We start from the raw sequence: 13,132 nt of genomic DNA on the forward strand, positions 1-13,132 counted from the left end.
TTCCCATGATCCCCCCCATGCTGCCAAAAAAAGAACCGTTTCCGAAATGTTATAAAGTCAACGGAGAGCCTCCGCTGACATGACGAAGGCTTACTTGCGCTGATTGCGTTGGTGCTGAAGCATGACGACGGAGTAGCTATGTGAGTTGTTAGTTTAATGTTCACATGCAGAAAGGCTCAATTAATAACGTACGCAACGATGCCGCCAATGGCGACAAAGACACCAAGAACCGACTTGTCGCCAATGGCTCTGCCCGAAACCATCCAGCCAAGAGCAACAATGGTGCAAGTCTTGAGGTGGCCAACGACGGTGCTGGACACAGGGCCGGTCTGGGCGATGATGAAGAATTGGGAAATGTTGATGAGCGAGGCAAAGGCACCAGACTGTGCATTTCCAATTAGCGAGTGAACCAAGATACTCATCAAGGAGAAAACATACCATGCCAATCATGATCCAGCGGTTGCCAGGAACATTGACCCAGTCGGGGAAAGTGTCGACAAAGGGAATGACGTAGAGGAGCATGAAAGAGGCGATGGGGGCCTGGTTGTACAGCAGCTGCATGCTGGACATCTGGAGCTTGCGGTGGTAGCTAGCGATCCAGATGGTGTAAAGAGACGAAGCGAAGATGCCAGAAAAGGCAAAGATAACACCCAGAGTAGAAGTCGTCTTGACCTTGTCATCCTTGGTAGGCAGAGAGTCGTAGTAAGAGACCATACCGACTCCAAGGCAGGCCGGGATAAGCGCAAAAATCGCATTCCTGGGCAGTGTCGCCTTGTAGAGCACAAAGTTCATGAGCGCGACGGTCGGCGTCAGCAGGATCCGGGCAATCTGGTAAAAAGTCACGGAAGAGAAGGCCAGGGAGAGGTTCGGTAAGATAACGTTGAGGCACATGGCCACGGAAAGCGGCAGCAAGTCCCGGATGGCGGCGCGGCGCGGAGTGAAGTAAGCGAAGGTAGGCCGAGAGAGGACGAACAGCGTGCCGAAGGTGACCAAGAAGTGGAAACTCGCAAAGGTGAGCTGGCACAGCTTCCACTGAGGGTCGGAGAAGATGGCCTTGTTGGTGAAAACCTGGGCAAGGTATAGTCAGTATTGTTTCTGTTTTTCAGGAAATCACACACTGCAGAGAAAGACTCACGATTCCGATCGTCGCCAAGGTGTTGACGGTCATCCAGACGATGGCCGAAGTCAAGCCGGACTTCTGGGTTTCCTCCTTCTCATTCGTCTTGGGCAGGAGCTTCTCGTCCTCCTGGGTTCCCAGATTCTCCTCGTCTTGCGACTTGAGGTTGTGGACGCTGTCCTCCATCGGATCCAACTTGGTGAGCTCGTGGAGAGTCGCGGCGTCGGTGGAAGATGAGGCGAAGGAGCCCGCTCGCTCGGTGCGGTAGTCGTCAGTCATTGTGGGCGACAACGAGAGATGTTGAGGCGAAATAGTTGGTGTAGAAGGAAAAGAACAGCAGACAAGCTGAGTGAGTGAGATTCGATTCCAAGGTGGTGAGCGTGAGCAAAAGGGAAAAAAAAAGGGCGGGCAGTCAGTCGCGCGGTAGTGCGTGAATTCAGGCGAGGGCCGGTGCTGATGAATTGAGATCGTCGCCAGGTGAGGACTTTGGGACCCTATTTCAGTGTACCATGGGAAGTCGGGTTGCACAAGGGAGCGTCGAGAGTGCAAGGTCGTCGGTTTGTTGGAATGCTCTGAAGGGAGACGCCTCGTCTGTTAGAATTCCGGAGGGCAACCGCGGAATTGAAGGGAAAGGGAGTAGACGGGTGCAAATATAACGAAAATCGTATGGGAAGGTCCGAGGCGGCCGCGTCCCAAAGTAAGTCGTTCTTGCCCGTACCGTGTAAGGTCTGCCAGTTGTCGGGTCTCGTTCTTTCTCTTTGCGTCAGACTCAGGGCAAAAAAGCTGGCGGGGGTCTCGGTGGTGGTAGTACGGGTAAGTACGAGACTACTACCTGGGAGGTCCCTTCCTAGTCTTAGCTACTAATAGTACTAGGCAGTGACCACCTCCTACCCCGGGCTGAAAGCAGAGACTCAGAAACAGCAGGAGCAGGGGTGAGGGATGATGAGAAGGAAGGAGGGAGACGTAAGGAAAGGGCAGGGGAAGGTGCGGGCCCCACGACCCCGTACCGGGACTTGCGACGTGCGATTTGCGACTTTGACCAGCTCGCACCTCAGATCCTCACGTTCGTCACACATTGATGATTCTGGCACTCCCGTCGATGTCGCACACTTGCTCACCTTACCCACACAGACTCGCGCACCGCTGACAAAACTGCATAGAAACACTGTCTGCAGTCCGAATGCTTGGCACAGGCTCAAACATCATGACCAGAACCAGCTAATTAAGCTATGGCTACCTATCTTTTCTCTCGATCCGGCGGCTTGGACCATAAAGTAGCCGGCCATCCCATCTAGAAAACAAGACGAAGGCCAGACCCTGCCCTGCCACCTCGCCGCCGCCGCCCTGTCTTCCCTGGGAGAACGCCCAGTACAAGGCTGCAAGCCATTTGGATTATGGTCCGTTTCCCTGGACTCGGGTTTTGGGGGGGGCATCGAGTCCTGTACCGTATGGATACAAGCACCATGGTCTTGAACGTCCTTACACGAAGACACAGAAAAGCACCTGCAGATCGAGATGGCTGCATCAAAAGCCACCAATCCAACCGGACGCAAGCCCACGGGTTTCTCAAACTGTACGGGAGCTGTTTTCTGGCGTCCGCCTTTCTTTTCTGGTCTGTCCCTCTGACTTTCTCTGCCTGCCAGCTTGCCTCGCCCTTGCCTGCCACGGTGGCGCCCTTCTCTTCCCCAAAACAGAGTCTTGTAGCGCACATTGTGTATCCCGTATGAATACATGTTGTGGTCCGCACCACGTAAGTTAGCGCCAAGCCACTAACACTTCGTAAGCTTCAGCCCCGCCCAAGATCCAATTAGACCCGACTCGACAATCTGCAAGTCTCTCTTCACCCGTCGTACCCGTCACATCTGCAACACCACAGCATGGCACCAAGCCCATATGCAGCTCACTCACACTCGATCTCGACGTTAGCTTCGCTCCAGACAGGTCCCGTCATCGCAGATGTTGACACGGGGACAATGTCTAGGACAAATAAAACTCGAGACCACACTCTTTTGCAGATGCTCCGAGCAAGGACGAACGCAGCCTCGTCTTCTGGCTCAAGGTGTTTGGCCAAGCAGCTCGTCAAGCCATCCTCCGCGAGCAGCTTCAGAAGCAACGGACAGCCCGATATGCGCCCAACTCTCTCCGACAGCCGCCCCAACTTTGTCTAATTGTCTTCAGTCTCGCTCTCGCCGGCATCCCAGCGTGAACCTTCTGTGATCCGGTCCAATTCGCACACGCGTCACCGTGTGGACCGTGGGCAATGGCCTTGACACAGAGAGGGTTTCGACGGAGCTTCCCCCTGGGATGGCGGCTGCTCTTGAGGGACACACGGCGCCGGTTCGCTCGGTTCCTTCGGGGTCGTTCTACTCCAGCGACTTCACCAACTGTCCAGCTGTCAAAACATCTCTCGGATAGAGTTTGGCAGAACAATTAACGCCTAGATTGGAAGGTTTACTCCCTGAGACATTGGAGTCCCAGTACGAACCTCCGCCAATGCTGCCAAGTAGCCTGCTTCCAGCCTCGCTCCTCGTCGCCAATATCTCTCGACGTCTGAAGGAATGCACCATGTCTTGGCCGCTGTCGCAGCTCATTCCAGCGGTCCTTCAGCATGAACAGCATACAACGTGCCGCATCGCAACGGCATCTTCTGCCGTCCGTCTGTCGGATTGCTCCACCGTTTCCCGCAAAATCTGGCGCGACCAACCGTTGACGAAACTCTGAAATGTCTAGGACAAGGGGGGTTTGAAACGAGCGGACAGCAGGTCATGTGTTTTGACCGGGCAGCAGTGTGCAGTCATTACTGCAGTGCCTGGCATCTGTCGCTGGAAATGCCGACCATGGTCCTGATCTATGATCGTCAATGCCCCTGCGCCAATCTCATCTGAAGACGCAAGCATGCAAGTCGAGTCCGCACAGCCGGGAGGAACGCGGGTTCAATGGTCTTGCCGGCTCCCTTGGACGCCAAAATTAGTTGTTCTGTTGCTCTGGTACGGCGCAGGCCGCTCGCTTGACTTGGGGGCCATCCGTCGTTGGTTCATCCTGCCACGCGCCTGCTCAACATCCCTCGCGATGAACATGTCAGCGGTTGCGTGGAATCTGGCTATCGTTCGCTCCATGCCAGTCTGGTATTGACCACTATTGTCTCCTCCTTCCGAAAACTTATCCTCGAGCGTTTCAGCATTCCCCAGACAGACCATGAGGCTATGGTGCTTTGGTCAATCCGTGGCATGAGGGGGAGGATGGGAAAGACGAGCACCGCATTCTTGCGCGTCTGCCACCCCACATGGCCCATTGCAAGCCACCAGGGACGCGCGCCCGGCCTCCCCAGCATCGACGGCGCCCGCTGGCGCCGGAGCTGGTGCTGCCTTTGCCCATCACGGCTCCACGTTCGAGGAGCCGGGCGAGTGGGAGAGGCCGGCCTAGCACGCTCCGCTGTCGCCATCGTCGTCAGCCAATGGAGCATCGTGAGCCGGAGAAACATTCGTCAGTCTTTCCGTGAACGTCGGCCCTAGAGTGGCTCGTATCGGATGTTTACAGCATTAATGACTGCATCTGTGGCGTCCGTCGCGGGCCGGTTCACGAGCATGTTTCTTGCTGTCGTGTTTACCCGGAAGGCTAGCTCTAAGCTCCTGGTCTTCTGCTGGAAGGTGTGGCCGGGGACGGAGCTCGATGAGCAGACAGCTGCATCTAGGTCTTGGCGGTGTGATGGAGTCAAAGTGTAAGTACTCGGGGCTAGGGTTGCAAAAGATGGAAACTCGTTCTACACCTCGTCGAAAATGAGGGTGTTGAGCATTCCAGCGCTTCGTGGCCCCTGACATTCTTTTACTTTTTTTTTCCCGCCCCTACCCCTGCTTTCTCCCTGATGAACGAAAGAGCCCAAAGTATCACGGAAGCAAGGAGGCCAAGAAAGTGATGAAGAGATTGGTCGCGAACCCCATCCCTCTAGGCGCAGAAGCAAGAACAGCGTATTGTCAGACAATGGGCTGGAAAGGAACTAGCCGCCGGCCTGGAGGCGTTTGTGGAATGGTCCCCCGCCCACGGCGCCCACAGCTGAGAAGCCAGCTGAGACTGGGAATCTCAGGGCACTGGTCTATCTGTGGCTAGTTGGCAAACTATTCAGTGTCGACGCCTCGTGGTCGGCCTTGCCGCCATGATGCCCGTCGAAAGCGGTGTCTTGGACGTGCGTAGTCGCTCTCCCTAGTTTCCATTAGCTTGCGCGGAAAGAAGGGGTCCCATTCCATTGGGAAGTCTCGTTTAGATTGGGGTTGCATCTGTCAAGTTGCTGCACGGCATCTCATGAAAAAGAGCGGCTCCGGACGGGTACGGATGATGGAATTGGGAGGGCAAAGTATTGGGAAGGGAAGCAGAGGGTAAGGGTCTGGGTACCGAGGAAGTACCTGTCGACAGAGACGTCAGAAAGCGAGTACGTATCTTTTTGGTCTAACATCTCGCCAATTGGTTCTGAGTCTTGATGCCTTTCCGCGTCTCATCATCACATGATCCGTCAATTCCAGCGAGGGTATTATGTAAGGCACCTTCATCAGGATTCAGTTCATGGTCGTCCGTCCTGGAAATCGTCCACTCCGACACCTCTCAACACGTCGTTCGAATACAAGCTTTTGGCAGCCGGGTGTTTGTCAGCTATAGACAAAACTGCGCCGTCTGCGTGCTGCCGGAAACTGGAGATGGTTTTATTTTGTGACATCGCGACATGGTCGCGACGGGAGAGTTGTCGTGGACGCAGCCTGTGCATGGATGCCATACCAGGGTTCCCTTGGAAAGTCCCCGATTCGCACTGATTACACAGATGCTCGAAGAAAAAACAAGCACATATACCTACCTGCTCGCATAGTAGGCTGCTGCAGTTGTAGTGGTCAGTGGCAGTGGCAGATAGTTGCTGTAGGAATCGAGAGTTCTAGGTACGTTGTTATTAAAGAAAAGATTTTATATGAGTTATAAATACGAGAATATGGTTTTAATAGAATAGTAAAGTACTTGCTTCATATTTAAATTAATATACGCGTTTTTAAATTTACTTAACAAGATTATTTATAATAATAATTATTTTCTATTAAAATTTATAATATTAATAGCTTTAATTATAACTTAATAGTTTTAATTATAATAATTAAAAAGCTCAATTATAACTCACTTGATAAACTCTTTTTAAAAAGTATAAAAGCCTTTAAATTAAGCTAACGTGGTTTACCAGTCAGCCGCGCATATCAGTCAGCCGCGCATTTCCTTATCGCATACTAAATTGCATATTTACCTAATTTCTTTGAATAATAACTAATTAAAAAGATTTCAGTATCTTTATAATATATTTAAAATATAACTAGTTAAATTTAATAGAAAAAGACACTTTAATCTTTTTATATTGAAATAAGTAGTGAAATAGAAATATGGGTCTTTGATAAGGATATAATATATTTACTCTATCTCTAAATAGAAATTAATTTTTAAAACTTTTTATTTAGTTTGGTGACTCTTATCAAAGACTAATGAAAAAATTTGAACGTTATATAACCAACAATGAAAAAGATATTAATTATATAATGTAGGCGACTTAGTATACGATAAGGAAATGCGCGGTTGACTGATATGCGCGGCTGACTGGTAAACCACGTTATAGATATTTATTAAATGTTAAATTCATTATTATTATTACTTAGAATATTTACTGAAGTTCTAAAGCTTATACTTAATTAGTACCCTAAAACTAGTACTCTATAATATAAAAAATAAATATTAATATCCCAACGAATATAAGGGCTATAGATGTTTTATAAATATATCTAGACTCATTCTGGCACGATAGCTTTAAGAGGTAAGTGATAAGACTCTTATACAAGAGTATTAAATGGTGAATATTTATATAGAAGCAAGAATATATGAATATAGAGGTAGTTAAGCGTATATAAAAGAGGTTGATAAATGTAAAGAGAGTATATAGTTAGATTATTATATGAGAAGTTGCTTGCTTAACGAAAGGTCTAAGTAGGTAAAAAGATGCCCTTATATAGATATAAGACCCTCCGACGAGAATATTCCATTGTTTATTAATTATATCATAATTAATAAGCATATACGTAAGTGAATGCGTAATCGTAATACGTAATACCTTTCAAGTAAATTACAGCGCATTCTATTACCTTCCAGTGCCTTCTTTCGCTCACGTAAGCTTACATAACCAATCTTGCTTACGTAATCAATATTTATATTAATTTATAACTCTTATAAATTAATATAATATATAATATGCTTACGTAATATGAATAATAAGGCAAATAATAAGGTAAAAGATTTACCTTTCCAACACTCATTGATTTTCCACAATTTTAATGATATATTTATAATTATTAATACAGGTATCATATAAGTTACGTGCTTAAGAAGTCACATAGACTTAGAATATTTACTAAAATTCTAAAACTTATACTTGATTAGTACTATAAGAGTTACGTACTTAAGAAGTTACATGGTAATAAGAGGCTCAATGCTACGCCCGCCGCAACTTGTCACTGTGAGCGCGTAGCCACATAACGCAGAACAAGGGAAAATGATGCGGAGTCATCATTATCGAAGCTTTTGCTTTGTGCCACAGTTGGTTGCCTTGACCTTCTCGTAACACTCAACTGAAGTACGTATCTACTCAGATACAACGCTTTGTACGCACGTACAGCCCAAACGTAAATATGCTTTACATATACATGTTAAAGCGCCGACAGGCACATATGCCCGTATAAACTTAATAATAAATGCTCGGACTTAAGCACCACATGTGATTACATGTGATTACATATGATTACATGTGATATTTGTATTATATATAGACTACACTTTCCCACCATATTATAGAATAATCATCAATACAATTGATTCTCTAATTATCCCAACTCGTACCTCAACTTATTTACCTTTTCCATTTTTGTCTACCTCTAACTCCTAGTTTATTTATAATACCAATCTTAAAAACCCATAATATAATAATATGATTATGATTATTACCGGCGGTTATGATATATAAAATATAAGAATATAAATATAAAATATTATTGATACATCTTATATTAAAAAGAATACTCTCATTATTAATAAATTGAATATTATATTAATATAATATTTTAGCTTTTTCTTATAATTTAAAGATTAATATCTTAAATAATATTAAAAATAACTATCACTATAATAATAAAATTTCAATATTTATAAATAAAAATTATTTATTTACTTTTAAATAATAATACCAACTTATTAAAAAGTTATTAAAATTATGATTTTAGCAATCTTTTAATAAAGAGAGAGGGTAGAAAAAAGAAAAAAAAGATTAAAAAAAGGGCCAAGATTAAGTAGTATAGAAACCTAGGGGTAGGGTTACGTCTATATATACTATAATAATCTTATAATAATGCAAAACGATAGTGTTAAATAGTGTTAGGAATCGAGAGTTAGGTAGGTAGTGAGAGACTGAGAGTACGGATGCAAAGTACAGATACTTTGGAAACAGGCAAGCGTCATGTTTCAAGATGTTGCTTCCCAGCCAAGACCCTCTCGGTGTCCACCCCCACCATCCACCACCTCTCTCAGTCTCCCGTCTCTACCGCAGCACTACGTACGGATGCTACCAGTATTTGCGATCCCATTCTTATTGCACTTGTGCTGCACTTGTCTGGTACTTGCGGCCAAATTGTTCCTTTCCCACCAGTTGCTGAAGCAGCTGCGCCGAGGGCAGCAGCAGCAAGCAGCCATCCCACCATCCATACACTTTTCTCCCACACCGGGCTGGATCGTCATCCATGAGATTGTCCCCAAAACATCAGCCAAGCACCCGCACTCAATTGGAGCGACGAACGTGGCTGCAGTCGTAATCGCAAGGATGCCACCTCCACGGGCAACGGCTGCTAACGAAAATTGTGTGAGAGAGAACCTAGCTAATTAGCTGACCTACGTGTTCCTGCTGTACTCCGTACTCTGTACATAATCCAAGCTACTTTGCTCCCGCTGCGTACGGATACCTAACCTGAGTCCCTCTCTCAAAGCCTTTTAATCAGAGACGGACGGACGTCAAGAGACACGTCGCCAAGTACTCGCCGCAGCTCGGGCCAGAGCTCGGGCCGGAGCTCGGGCCGGTACTTGATTCTATCCTGGACTTACGGATACCCGCCCTGTACCTGGTCGTCTATGCCTGTACCCCGGTCGAGCTAACGCCAATCATCTCGGCCCTTGCTGATCTGCTGTCCACCGACCGCCTCAACTTGGGATGCCTCTTACAGCCTACGCACACCATCTCATTTGAACGCCTACGACCGTTCCATATGCACCTTGCCGAAGCTATCTGAACTTTAGCTGTCACTCTGCCACAGACTTTTGAAGGTGGCAGGTATCCAGTTCTCGCCCTCCAGACCTCCGTGCCACTACTCATCTCAGCTACTGCATCATCTCTCGTGAGACGGACGACGAACGACTAACCACAAAAACCTTTGGGCCGACAAACTCCTTCAATTCTCTCCCTCATACTTGTTGTCGCCGTTCCTGCCCACTCACTCCTGCCCACTCACTCCTGCCCATATTTCTTACTACTACTACTACCGCTACCTTACTTTTCGCGCTCAATACGACCGATTCGCCAAACTCAGTTTGGCTCTAACGAACCATCCATCCTTCAACCACCGCGGACCACGTTCGGCCTCCCTTGCCTCAGTTGTGCGCGGGGTGGTGTGAGTGAGACAGAACAGGGCACAGATCGCCAATGGCCTCGATTTAGACGTGATAGGGATATCCCATATCTGAGGTAAGATTAATTGTCCGATATGAGCGTGTCTTGCGTGTGGGCATCCAGCTAAAATCACTTTTAGGGCCACATACTCTCTCCCTTGAAAGCCCAGCTGGCTTTCCCTACTATAATTATACTTCAACCTTGCACAAGCCTGACTCGCCATCGAATCCGAACCTTTATTAAACTCTCTTCGAGCTCCCGACACCGACCCGTCCGCCCGAACCTCTTCAACCTCTCACACGCACACAACCAAAGACAAGTCAATTTACACCAGAGATATCGTCCCGACTGTCGAAATGACTCAACTCAACGGCCAGAACCGGGCGACGAGCAGTACGTCGGAAATCGTCCTTATCAACCCTTATCAAAATGCGTGGATGCTAACCTTCAACCCAAGCCTACAGCAATGGTCACGGCAAGTTCTTCCAGGATGGAGGTGTATGGAAGGAGGCGCCCTTGCTCAAGGGTACCACCAAATTTGAGCCTCTCCCCGATGTCAAGAACATCATGATCACCGGCGGTGCAGGCTTCATGTAAGTCGCGGTCTTGGCACTGCGGTTGGTCCCCCCAGGCTAACAAATACCTCAGTGCATGCTGGCTCGTCCGCCATCTCACTCTCACTTACCCCGACGCATACAACATCATCTCATTTGATAAGCTGGACTACTGCTCGTCACTGAACAACACTCGTGTTCTGAATGAGAAGTCGAACTTTACCTTTGTCCACGGCGACATCACCAACCCCACAGAAGTCGTCAACTGCCTGAAGCGGTACAACATTGATACCGTCTTCCACTTTGCCGCCCAGTCACATGTCGATTTGAGTTTCGGCAACTCATATGGATTCACTCACACCAACGTCTACGGCACCCACGTTCTACTTGAGAGTGCCAAGAGCGTCAACATCAAGCGTTTCATCCACATCTCCACCGATGAGGTCTATGGTGAAGTGAATGACGACGATGACGACCTCCTGGAGACCAGCATCCTCGCACCCACAAACCCTTACGCCGCCAGCAAGGCCGCCGCCGAGATGCTGGTCCAGTCATACCAGAAGAGCTTCAAGCTCCCCGTTATTATCGTGCGCAGTAACAACGTTTACGGACCGCACCAGTTCCCCGAGAGTATGTCATCGAATATTTCAAGCTTGCTGATTATAGCTAACCCAGTAAGAAATTATTCCCAAGTTCAGTTGTTTGCTGAACAGAGGCCAGCCCGTCGTCCTCCACGGCGACGGAAGCCCCACCCGTCGCTACCTCTTCGCCGGTGACGCGGCCGATGCGTTTGACACCATCCTCCACAAGGGCCAGATGGGTCAAATCTACAACGTTGGATCCTACGATGAGATCTCCAATATTGACCTCTGCAGCCATCTTCTCAAGGAGATGAAGATCCCCTTCGCCACAACGGACGAGTTCAAGAAGTGGGTTAAGTACACACACGACCGTCCCTTCAACGACCACCGCTACGCCGTCGACGGCACCAAGCTGCGCCAGCTGGGATGGGACCAGAAGACCAGCTTTGCCGATGGTCTGCGGATCACCGTCAACTGGTACCGCCAATTCGGCGAGGAGTGGTGGGGTGACATCACCTCCGTTCTCACTCCCTTCCCTGTCGTCCAGGGTCTGGATGTGTCTGCGGACCAGGAGCCCGTGGTCGACTCACCGCCTACCCCGGAGTCGAAGAAGAGAAAGGTGATTGATGGCGTCAACAGCACCAGTGGCCACTCTATCAGAGCATAGAGTCCCACTTGCTCAGTGGCGAGTGGATGAATGAGGACATGAGAAAATTGGGCATGGGGGGGACATGAAGAAGGGGTGTTGTGTCCTTCAGTTGTTACGATGTAAATCCTTAGAGACGTGCAACACGGTCCGGCGTATGGCCAAGAAAGCTTGGCAAGTTTGCAGAACACACAACTGACACATTTTCTGGCTCCGGTTATGGCTGGGGGTGGGGCCGTAAAAGGCACACAGTATGGCGGTTCAATCATAGAGAACATATGGTCGGCAAATAAAAGCCTTTCAAAGTCATACCGGCATTTGGGGTTCATGTGTTGTGACTGGTCCTTTCTCTTGGCCCTTCCCCAGCAGCTTGATTGAAAGGTTTGAATGACTTCTTAAATGGGTCTTTGTCGACCCGCGTGATTGATTGTCAGTCTGGCAGAGGACTAGGCCAGTCTTGAAAGTGAATGAAAGGAAACAATATCACGGCTATGAGGCATACAAGGTAAAGTGATTGACATTACAGAGCTGACTCTGCTTCGAATCTTGAGGTCTGTAATGTTCTGCAGAATGCAGTAATTGGTACGTCTTCATATGATTTAGAGAGAATCTGAGCTCGTCATCATCATCTACCTCACTCGGACCTGAAGTGAAGTTTACCCCCTCCCTCCAAGATGTGGGCCACAAAGAAGTAAGCGAGAGAGGGGGGTGATATGCAGGTTCGCACGTTTGATGTTGGTCCTGTTGGTGAGCGAACTATTTCCATGGGTTCGTCTGGGCTTGGCTTTCTTTGGTACCGAGGAGGAGCTTTGAAGAAGTTAAAAAGGGAAGGGAAAGCGTTGGTACGGATACAGCAGGAATCTTGCCTCAATATCTACATCGTCATTACCGTAATCTCGATCATGACAAAGGGCTGGTTCAACTTCTTTCCATGTGATGAGGGGGGGGGGGTTGTGGTTCCCTGTTACAAAGAACGAGCTGTGCCTCACGGAGACTTTTTTTCTGGATGAACCTGGGTGCCTGGCAACATTCGGTCGTGGGTAAGTCATTTTGCTTTTTCTAGTTTCCTTTTTCCGCTCGTGATTCTTCCCATAAGTGAGGGGAGGGGGTAGAAGGGGGGCTGGACCACGTTTTTTTTTCATCTTACATGCAGAGGCAGCCGGAGTTGTTGCTGGGTTTATTTGATTGCTTTTGGTTCCTCAAAACTCAAGCAACCAGCCGAAGGGCCCGGCGAGAACCCCTCTTTCTTTTACTTCATGCATGTGTTTCTTGGATTATGAGTCTTTGGTTTGCTTGCTTTTCTCTCTTTTCCCCCTCGCAGCTTCCTGGTGTCACTGTTGAATGGGCAATGGTCAATGGACCCATCTGTATAGATAGATAGAGTGGTTGGGAGACGAAAGGGAAGGTTCTCGAGTTTCTCGACCCATACGGACGGTACGAATACTCCGCTCTCCCCCTCGTTGGTAAATACCGCGCGAATGGTTCGAGATGGATTTATACCCCGGTCACGCAACT

General features: G+C 48.3%; 2 protein-coding genes across 2 annotated transcripts; one reads left to right on the forward strand and one right to left on the reverse strand.

The window, feature by feature from the left end:
• Positions 1 to 176: 176 nt before the first annotated feature.
• BDP81DRAFT_319088 (solute carrier family 35 member E3) lies at positions 177 to 1,396 on the reverse strand (the record flags this gene model as incomplete). Its single annotated transcript, XM_060584413.1, has 3 exons — positions 177 to 383; positions 439 to 1,068; positions 1,136 to 1,396. 3 exons carry the CDS (start codon positions 1,394 to 1,396, stop codon positions 177 to 179), a joined length of 1,098 nt encoding a protein of 365 aa, XP_060445916.1.
• Positions 1,397 to 10,192: 8,796 nt separating this feature from the next.
• BDP81DRAFT_393982 (dTDP-glucose 4,6-dehydratase) lies at positions 10,193 to 11,638 on the forward strand (the record flags this gene model as incomplete). The annotated part of the gene is made up of 4 exons (XM_060587889.1): positions 10,193 to 10,229; positions 10,294 to 10,429; positions 10,485 to 11,020; positions 11,070 to 11,638. The coding sequence occupies 4 exons, from the start codon at positions 10,193 to 10,195 to the stop codon at positions 11,636 to 11,638; spliced, it is 1,278 nt and encodes a 425-aa protein (XP_060445917.1).
• Between the last annotated feature and the right edge of the window lie 1,494 nt (positions 11,639 to 13,132).

The sequence above is a fragment of the Colletotrichum phormii genome, assembly GCF_030913505.1.
Source record: "Colletotrichum phormii strain CBS 102054 chromosome Unknown BDP81scaffold_9, whole genome shotgun sequence".
NCBI classification, from domain to species: domain Eukaryota; kingdom Fungi; phylum Ascomycota; class Sordariomycetes; order Glomerellales; family Glomerellaceae; genus Colletotrichum; species Colletotrichum phormii.